The sequence below is a fragment of the Chinchilla lanigera genome, unplaced genomic scaffold (assembly GCF_000276665.1).
Source record: "Chinchilla lanigera isolate Chin_1 unplaced genomic scaffold, ChiLan1.0 scaffold00057, whole genome shotgun sequence".
NCBI classification, from domain to species: domain Eukaryota; kingdom Metazoa; phylum Chordata; class Mammalia; order Rodentia; family Chinchillidae; genus Chinchilla; species Chinchilla lanigera.
In genome coordinates, this window is record NW_004955458.1 from 2,427,905 (window position 1) to 2,438,760 (window position 10,856).

Consider the following 10,856-nt stretch of genomic DNA (forward strand, 5'->3'; position numbering starts at 1 on the left):
TACAGTCCTCTGAGTTTATCAGGTCTGAAGAGACAAAAAAATAAGTAACAAAACCCTGTACAGAAAAATAATGTGATAACTAGTGTGGAAGGTAACGTTAATTGTAATAGAGTGGTGCTTCAGGAAGAATGTTTGTATTTTCAAACTGTCTGGACAAGGACATTTTATCAATTATTCTCCAGTTGTTAATTTGCAATTCAACTGGAGAATAATTGATAAAATGTTAATAATTTTACCCTTTTATGAAAATAATAGAGGGAAACAATAATCTGAATATTAAAAATTATTTTTCTTGATAATACACAAGAAAAATGATATCATTTGGTGTAATTTTTCTGATAAATTGAAATATTTAATTGCATAAAATAAAAACATTTGCAGTAAAAACAGAGGGGCACTGAGTACTCATAAACATCAGCCAGCATTGTTCATTGAAAACACAACACAAAACACACACACAGGCACACAGACACACACACACACCGTAGCCCTGATTATTCAGGGTAGAAAACATTTCAATTTTATTCACCTAATTAAGCTCAAATGCCTGATTTCTGTCTCATTTACTTGTATGGTTAAGACAAAATTTCAAATCAGTGATTATCAAGCCCTGGAGATAATTTGTTACTCTTATTACCTTTCTATTGCTTCAACCTCTATTGTCACATCCATTTTTTCACCCTGTACCACATCACCAAATACCAAAGAAGTGTCCGATAACATCATTAGGTTAAGGGGGTCACTGTGGCTCTTCTCTGAGGTTTTGGTTTTGAGAACGGACTAAGTAAATTTAGTGGTTAAATATAGGGATACAAAAACAAAGAGAGATATATAGATATGTGTGGAGAAGTTGTATGAGGTGGGAGAAGAGCAGATAAAGCTTCATCGACTCCTAGAGTGATTGGCAGGACATTTAGGCATGGGAAAATTAGCTTGATGGAAAAGTTAATAGAAGATTAAATATGTATAAATTAGTACATAAATATTATAAGGGGAAATATGTAGCAATAAGATTTCTTTCCATGTGCTTCTATTTCTTTGATACTTTCTGGTTTGTTGTCTGTAGAGGCTGAAAAATAAATCTTTTAATTCAGTGGCTAAAAAATGTGTATTTGGTATATTTGAAAAGCATGAGAATATCACAGAATAACACTGACACAAATTTCAGGTGACACATTTTCCCTATCCCAAGAATATTCAAATTTCCAGGTAACATGCAATTAAAGAGATACTAAGAAATAGATAATTCTGTATATTCAACAAATATACAACAAAGTTAAGAAATTTAAACTGAAAATACACTGGAAATCTAAAATTAAGATTAGTGATATACCTACAGAAAATTTCCTATTTTGATAACATCATCATCAAACACAAAAAGATTATGTTTGCATGAAGGGCTTGGCATTATAGGATAATGTTTTCTGTCTTGGGGATATCAACATAATTATTGGTAATTTCAAATACGTTCATTATTATTAAGAAAAGATACACAGAAACTGGATGGACGTGGTGCACACCCTTGTTGTCTTACCACACTGGAGCACTGAGGCAGGAGCCCAGCCTGGCAGTTTAGGAAATTGGAAAACCCTGTCTCAAAATAAAGAATAATAAAAATGTACTACAGGTATAGTTCAGAGTTAATGCCCTGAATTTTTTCCTCAGTATGAAGGCCTTGGGCTGAAAAATAGAAGAATAGAAAGAAAGAAGGAAGGAGAGAAAGGAAGGATTGATTTCAAACAATACCTGGAGAAGTTTACAAATGGAAATTTAGATCATAAAATAGGTCTTAGAGGGAGAAAAAAATGAGACCTGATATTCCCAGGAGAGAAGCTAGAGGAGAAATTAAGTCAAGGGTACAAGTATGACTTCTTTAAAAAAAAAAAAAAGAAGGTCTGTTGTTAAGGCCATGTACATTAATAATGTTAGCAATGTATGCATACCCGAGTGAAAAAAAATCACTGTTTTATTGGACATTACTTTCACACTCAGATAATATTGAGCCTTCTGTTATAAAATTTTTCTCATTCATGCGAATTATCTTAATGACAACAATTGGAGAAAAGTATGTATCTAAAATACATCAACTAGAAATTTATCATTCCTAGTCATTTATTTGTTCAATGCCGACAATCACAGGCAACTATCCCTCAACATAAATTGTAAAAAAAATACATTTATAAGGCAGACTTTAAAAGCAATTGTCTTAGTTATGTTAGCTATTTTGAATATCAGATAAATTTACCAAAGAATAATATTTTCAGATCTAAATTCTCTTAGCGGTCCATGGTCTAATTTTACCATTTTCCCCTAAATCACAATCTAGAAGTTGGAGAAAGAAAAGTTTAATATGTTAAGGACAGAAATAGAACAAATGTAAGGTAAATATATACTTAGTAGAAAATACTATCTTTAACATTTACAAATCTTAAGTTATTTTCATCTGAAGAAGTATGCCCAAAAGATTAAAATGCACACATGTACTTCACACAAATACATGTATCATGTCCCTCCTCTAAGCAGCTATAGACACAAGATTATCTAGGGAAAAATCACTTGATATCCATATAAAACTCTTTTACTATCACACTGGTCTAAGCACACAGTGACTTCATTTCTGTGGCAATGTTTCTCATCCTACTGCCACAGTCTTTGGCTGTTTTTACCTCACCTATAAGTGGCACTCTTAGAAATGCTTTAGTTATCTCATTGGTTGCAGCTAGACTAGTGCACTAAATTCTCCATTTATTCTCATTTACCTATTTGTGTACTGAATCTTTTTCTACAAATCACCCACACTGCCATACAAAATCAGTCAATTCTGAACCTTTGGAGTGTTTATGTTTTTTGTCCCTTAGTGAAAATATCTAAAGATAATGGAGAAGTCTTATGAGATTATGAGACTCAATAGCACCATTTCCCAAAGGATCATCAATGTTTATTTTATATAAAGTCTTCCCTAAGCACTCTGTATTTTAAAAAACAAACTATATAGTAAGAGGATACTACTTTAAACTATGTCACTGGAGAAATCAGCGTAGATTGCCCTAATGTATGATTCAGTCTCCATTAGTGGAAAGAAAAGTGTAAATTTTGCAGGTGAAACATCTAAAATATACATAATCATTCACATTAGAGTTTAGAATTACCCCCAACATCACTTCCCAGCTGAGTGTTTTAGTCTAGGGCTTCCAGTTTAATAACTTGACTTGGATTGTGAACTGAATGTAGTTGATTCAATCTGTCTAGTTCTTCAAAGCATCATCTGTATGCAATTGTCGGCCCCTTCCATAACTCAGAATTGAGGGAGGAGGACACCGGGAGATGTTTGGCCTGGTGCACTGATAGGTGAGTGGGGGAACAGGCAGGTGTTGGAGCAGTCACCCTTCATCTCTAGTAGCCTGTCTGACAGACCCACCTGGTGAGAGATGCCACAACCAACAGCCAGTTAATTCTAAGGCTATAGATGCAGTTTGAGACATCTGCATGGGCAGTTTTCTTCTGAAGGAAGACTTCTGGGACAGCTATTAGAACAGGTCATAAGTAATCCTCATGTCTTCTGAGATCTAAGGTATTCTCCCCTTAGGTAATAGGCCTTTCTCTACCGCACTGTAACCATGTTCAGTGTGTCCATTCCAGTAGCCATGTTTTCATGTTTTATTTCTTTGTGTTTCCTATCATCTCCTTCTCATATGCTTGGTCCATTCAGTGAGAGATAAACATATTTTTATAAAAATTAACTAAAAACAAATTTGAATAACTTACTCCTTAGTCCATTTTTTGGGTTATGATAACAAAATAACCAAAGCTGGATGACGTACAAAGCTGAGAGGTTTATTTTGGCTACTGTTTCTAGAGGCAGGGAAGTCCAAGACCAGGGGTCCTTGGTCAAACTCCTACCGCCTGAAGGATTTGTAACAACGGAAATACTGTTCTTTCGTACAGTTTCACTTTAGCTGCTGGTCTCAGCCTCATCAGCAGGTGAAGAAAGAAGAATATTTTCTCTCCTCTACTTCCCTTGGACAAGAGAGCACAGTAGAAGTTGGAGGAATCCCTCCAGTCACTAAGCTCAACCATGGAAGACCTTTGAGACACCTGTTTCAGAAAGTCACTTCTCTGTCAACATTTTATTCTCTAACAGAACTGGCAGTAACTGAAAGGCATAGCTTAGCCAGCCAGTTTCACAGCTTCTGGAGAAATTGAACACTTCTGGGTCTTAGATAACAGATGCTACTACTCAAGGCATAGGAGTGGACGGAAGCTGTGTGCCTGCCTTATTTCTGCTTGCTCTCCAACCCCCAGTATGGGTATGAGGAGAGGGCCCACAATGGATGCTGCTACACAGCAGGCCCGTGTCGCACATAAGGAACCCCGAGTGTAGGACATTCCCGATATTTTAAAGAGGTTGACAGAATCCCCACAAGGTCTTTCCATTCTGGTGGATGTTACCCTTATAATCTTGCTCAAGGAACACTGCTGGTTTTTTCTTGGAGAGAAATGTTATCTGTATCTTCCAACTTGAATTGGATAAAACCAACTTTCACAAAATAATACAAAACAAGAGATAATGAAAGGTGTAGAAATACTATAGACAACTGAAGCCCAACAATCCTGGCTGATAAATTTGGTATCAGAGTGGTTGCATGAAGCGGACCTCTAAGCGGGACTGTATGGACTTAGTCATTTCATCTTGAAGTAACTTTGTGTCTGTGACCATGAAAAGGTGGAATTTTAACAGTTCATGCCTTCAAGTATTATCACTTGGAAAGAAACTTAGGTGAAGTTGAACCTCAAATCAGTTGTACTGGCTGGAAAGCAATATATTAAAGGTGAGAAATGTAAGAAATGCAAGTGCCCTGACATGAACAGGTGATTTTTAACCACACTGAGCATCTGAAAGAAAGAAAATTCCAGTGTGTCATCTTTTATTCTTAGCTTGAGTCCTGGCAAAATTGCAGACACTTCTGATATTAGCTATTCATCTACAAAAGTACATTCACTAACTCAATAACTTCATATTTAGCCCTGGCATTTCCTCCACTATCTTTAGCAAATGGGTTACAATTTGAAAGACAAATGCAGTAGAAGTTGCTGTCTAATTCAGCTGCTGGGATCACTATCTTCTTCTAACATTGATCTGGGGAAGGAAAGGTGAATAACTGAGTTGAATGAGGATGAGGAATTACTCTTTACTCATAGATCTCTTTCTCAGTTCTTTGTGATACCAAGCCTTGTAGTTTTACCAGGTAACATAATTCTTTAGATTCATTATTTCTTACTGAGAGGACTCTTGGCTTTCCCATGATGAATCCTGTGATTGTCCTGAATAAATTAGTTCTCTCTTGAATTCCGATGTTGATTGACCCTGAGAGCAAAGTAGGCTCTTATTTTGGACTATGTCATAGCAATGTTAGCTGAATTTACATCCTTACTGGATCTATTATGTTCCAATTCATTGATTGGAATTTGGGGATGAGGGGTACCAACAAGTATGTAGAGATGCGCAGATATTTCAAATACCTCTGTTTTATCCAGAAAGAAAATCACGCTGGAATTCATTTTCAACAGAAAACAGCCCTCTTTGTGTGTTGCTTACGGTTATTAATGACCACAAATGTCATAGTTCAATTCAAAGGGGATTCCAGATAGCATCTTGCCACATGCCTGCAAATTTCTGTCTCCTTGTTAATAAATATTTGTATCAGCCTTACATAGGAAGCCAAGGAAAAAGTTAAATCTTATGGTAGTACCTGCCTCTAAACTCAGCTTTCTGGAAGACTGTGGCAGGAGCACACTAAGTTGGAGCCTACCTGAGGACTTAGCATATTATGGAGAACTTGTCTGAATATAGAAATATAAAATGGGCCTAGAATGTAACTCAATGTGTAGGCTCTGGGTTCAGTCCTCACTATTGAAAAAAAAATCAAATTCCAAATGAAAAGATGTAAACACCAACTGTGTTGTTATAATTTAGTCATTATACTGAGAACTGCCAGAAAAATATGTGAGAATTATTAGGGCAATATTTCACAGAGATGGTAAGTATAATTTCGAAGGAGAATTTATTGATATATGTCTAGAGATTATGACCATCCCACATGGGCTCATGTTTCTACACAGGTCTGTAATTTGTAAAACACTTACTTTAATGAAGCAAAATAAATTTTAAGATGTAGGATGTTCGTGACATGAGGCAGTCCTATTCAATGCACATATATATCCCTTAACTAGGTAACATGAGAAATCCTTCCCCCCAGAAAATCATTTCTACAAAATACTGACATATTCAAAAGGTGGTTTGCTGACAGCTTTAAAAAGTACAGTAATCTCCAGCCTGAAATGGACATAGGAGATTCTCTTATTACAGTTAACTTCATTGGAAAGCCTGCATCATGGGAAGTCAGACCTATTTTATGACACTTAACGGACAGTGGCAAGTTGTGTGTTGGTACTTACTGATCAGTAAGGTGGAAGTAGTAGTCAAATTTGTATGTTACATTTTACTAATGGATAACATCACAGAATTCCAAATACTAGAACAGATAGACATTAAGTACCTAGTTGGTCTGTATAATTGGAAAGACTTTAAGATGAATAGAAGAGCAAATGATTCAACCATTATAATAGAGTGTGAATTCCATATTCAGTTAGAGACTTCGATTACTTCATGGAGCCAGAACTCTTTGAGTGTTTTTTGCAGAAGGGTCTTACATTGATATTAATATCAAAATCTTCCTGTACTCTTTCCCAAAGGATGCATGTTCCTTTGCCCAGAAAATAAAAACTGTCCAATGAAGTCCCTGAAATGTAGATTATTCAGGGATTGTACGGCTTCAGCTTTGAGTTAATCTTAATTACAATAACTGTAGCATGCTGCTGCCTTCAGTTACTAAAGCGGAGAAAGGCAGGAGGAAAGAAGTTTCATTGATAATAAGGACTATATGCTAGTCTGCTTTACAGTGGTCTGAGGGCAGATATGAAATTTTCCTGAGCAGATAGTTAAAATATAGAAAGTCAGGTGTCTTCTTCACTAACCATAAAGCAGTGCTTTACCTGGCAAAACTACAGAATTTAATAACTTCAAAGACCTAAGAAACAAATGTGTGAGTAGAACTCAATTTACCTTTTACTAGGTTACTAATTTGGTGAATTCAGTTTTATAGATTAAGAGGTACTAGCAGAAGCAGTTGTCATAGCCTGTCACGTAAAGTAGTGTACCCTCATTTTCTGGGACTTCACTCTAATTTGTTCCTTGAGGCAGCAAACCACAGCCTACAGGTCAATGGCCAATCAAGAACTGTTTTTCTCTTAGCTTTCAAACGAACAGTGTCTTTCATCTGTTAGAGACTTGGCAGGAGGAGGAGAAAGAAGACGAGGAAAGGAAGGTAAGCATATGAGGAGTGTGTGATGATATGCCAAGTAGATGTTTAAAAACTTGTGTCAAGGGCTAGGGATTTAGCTCAGCGGCAAAGCACCTGCCTGGCAAGCGCAAGGTCGTGAGTTTGGTTCCTGGTACAGGAGAAAAACCAAAATAATAATAATAATAATAATAATAATAAATAAAAAAATAAATAAAAAATAAAAAGTTGTGTCAGATTCAAATTCAGGATTTCAGGAAAATTATTTTAAAAGGATACAATAGGGAGTATTATGGAGTTTTTAAGGCAAACATTCTAATTTTCCCTTTTCTGTGATAATAAGTACTCACCAATACTTTATTTTTATAATGATTTGGCCCCATTACTCTTTTCAAACTTAGAATGCTTTCTTTTAAAGGTGGGAAAGTAACTAGATTTCAAAAGAAAGTTGAAATAAATAAAAAACTTTGTAAACTGATCATTTGAATTTTTGCCTTGGATTTTGTCACTGGACATAATGTAAACTGTTAAATGTAAGAAAGCTCTTCTATACATAAGAAAATTTAGAAAGCAAATGCCATTTATCTCTTTAAAATTTTTTTCCAATATAGAATATATTTGCTTTAAAATTTTGTAAAAAATACAAAATCAAGACATGAATATTAGATAAGAAAGAAGCATAGCAGTTTAAATAGTGTTCGAATTGGGCTGAATATAATTTTTATGATTTCCATTTATTTTAACATACAGTTGTACATTATTGTGAAACATTAATTTTGAAATACATGGTCCTTCTAACACTAGGTAGCATAATGTTGGACCAAGACTTTCAGATCATTTAGTAGAAGAATTAAGTAAGTAAATATATGTCAATGTAATGAAATATATATAATTAAAAATATTTCTATCATTAATACAATTGGCACAACATGTTGAATATAATCAAAAACAATGCCTTCAAAGTAGAAAACAGAAATTTGAATAGACTCGCGATGAAGAAATGATAAAATGTTAAGGTGATAGATATGCTCAATACAATGGGCTGATCACTGTACAATGTTTGCACAAATCAGAATATCATAGTGGACTTCATCAATATGTACAAATATATGTGTCCATCAGTCCATACTTATGTTATTAAAGTTACCTTCTTAAGTGATAAAAAGCACATTTTTTTCTTTTTTAGTGATTTCCTTCCATTTCTATTTTTCTATTAAAATTTAAAAGTATTTTATACTGTCAATTTATAATTGTTAACAAATACACACATGTATATGCTATGGAATTATGCCAAATGAACATTTCATTTGAATACAGTTATAAAAAGCAAAAACAAATCCATAATTTTTGCTAAGATAGTGATCTTAATGTTCAGAGTTAGCATTCATTATTCCTACAGGCAGGTTCTCCTCAAGCTCATACGATCCTTACCCTAAATATTTCATCTTATGATGTAGTCTCTAAATTTCCGACAATATTAGTTGTTCCCTTTGACTGCAAAATGTTTTCGAAGGCTCACTTTCGAATGATGAAAAAAACTGAATAGCATTTCTGAGGTGATATAATAGGATTTTACAACATCCTAAGATTTAAATTACCTTGGGTGTATAAACATGCTCCATATTGATATTGATATTGTTCACTTAGAACACCTGAATGTTTTTTCACATTGCCTGTCATCGGGTTTGGCCTGTCAATTGTCTAAAATATACTTTTAGAAATTACATTTTAATATTAAATGAAGATGTGGAATGTGATCATTAGGTATTGTGAACATATCCTAATAAAAAAAATTTAAAAATTGAAAGTGTCAATCAATGTAATTTAAAAATACTCTTAAATTTATTTGTTCTAAATTTCAACTAAACATTGAGAAAGTAAATCCTATTTCCCATTTACATCCACCAGTAAAAAGTTCATTAGGTGATCACATCTAGGTAATTCATTAAAGTTTGTGTAGAATACAGAACAAATTTAATCTCTGAATTCCTGAGCAATGAAAGGAACAGAAAAATGGAAGTCCTAGTTATCTCCTTCTGAGAGAATTTTGAGAGGAAATCAGTAGAAATAAAACGGCAAATTACTTAACCAAAATAAAAAACTATACTCTATTTCTTGTGCTCTCAGCATGAGGGACAAATAATAGTAAGAGTTAGGATTTGGGATTAGGTAGGGCACAATGAAGGTTAGAAGTCCAGGAAAAGGTCATGTAATTTTGAATAGAACCAGAAGATTTCTGTGTCACAATCTATACTTCTTGTTTATTTGTAGTGTCATTGCAGCGCTTCACTTCACTGAGGAAGCTTCAATCCTTTTGGTCATGTGCCTAAAAGCATCTTTCACCTGTTTGTTTCTCAGTGTATAAATGAAAGGATTCAACATGGGGGCAACAGAAGTACTGAGCAGAGCTATCCCCTTATTTAAAGACACTCGTTCCTTTGCAGAGGGCTTCACATACATGAAAATACAGCTGCCGTAAGAAATGGACACAACCACTATGCGGGAAGAACATGTGGAAAAGGCCTTCTTCCTCTGTTGAGAAGAAGGTATTCTCACAATGGTCCTGATGATGTTTGTGTACGAGAGGATCACTAACACCAGTGTAACCAGGAGTGTCAGAATGGCTGAGAGAAGCATCATTAATTCTATTGTGTCTGTTTCGGTGCAAGAGAGCTGAAGTATAGGAGAAACATCACAGAAGAAATGATCGACAGTGTTGGCCGCACAGAAATCAAGCTGGAGACCCATAAGGAGCGGTGGGAATATGATCAGGAAACCAGACACCCACGAAGCAAGGACCAGTAAGTTGCACACTTTGCTGCTCATGAGAGTCACGTAGTGCAGGGGCTTGCAAATAGCCACAAAGCGGTCATAGGACATGGCAGCCAGAAGAAAAAACTCAGTTGCCCCCAAGAGGATGGTGAAAAACAGCTGTGCTGCGCAGTCATTGTAAGAAATACTCTTATCTCCTGTTACCATACTGATAAGGAATTTGGGGATGCAGACAGTTGTGAAGGAAATTTCTAAAAATGAGAAATTTCGGAGGAAGAAATACATGGGTGTCTTGAGATGAGGATCCAGTAGGGTGAGGGTGATGATGGTTAGGTTTCCTGCGACACTCAACAGATAGGTGAAAAACAGGAGAAGAAAAATGATCACCTGCAGCTGTGGATCATCAGTTATTCCAAGAAGAATAAAGGTTGTCACTGTTGTGTGGTTTCGCATGGCTGATTTCTATTTTAAATAAGTAAGCAGAGAAAATTAGAAGCAAAGCGGTGGGTCTGTACAAGATACATCTTGAGATCATTCACAAATAGGTTGCTGTCCACACCTAACCTCTTTCATTAGTCTGCTACCCATCAATAGTTGCTTATTAAAATCTATTCAGATAATTTTTATTCAAAACTTCACTAAGTTTAATTTTTAGTTTAGTTTCCCAAAGTGCATAAATCCAAATGTCCTGTAAGAATAAAATATTGTATTGATAAAGTCATCTAA

General features: G+C 35.2%; 1 protein-coding gene across 1 annotated transcript; it reads right to left on the reverse strand.

The window, feature by feature from the left end:
• Nucleotides 1–9,644: 9,644 nt before the first annotated feature.
• On the reverse strand, nucleotides 9,645–10,595 carry LOC102013056 (olfactory receptor 6C74). The gene has a single exon (XM_005397240.2). The coding sequence runs from the start codon at nucleotides 10,581–10,583 to the stop codon at nucleotides 9,645–9,647; it is 939 nt and encodes a 312-aa protein (XP_005397297.1). The 5' UTR covers nucleotides 10,584–10,595.
• Nucleotides 10,596–10,856: the final 261 nt, after the last annotated feature.

Bases quoted from the DNA above. Each gene is read 5' to 3' on its own strand.
- LOC102013056 (XM_005397240.2), bottom strand. From the start codon at position 10,583: ATGCGAAACCACACAACAGTGACAACCTTTATTCTTCTTGGAATAACT.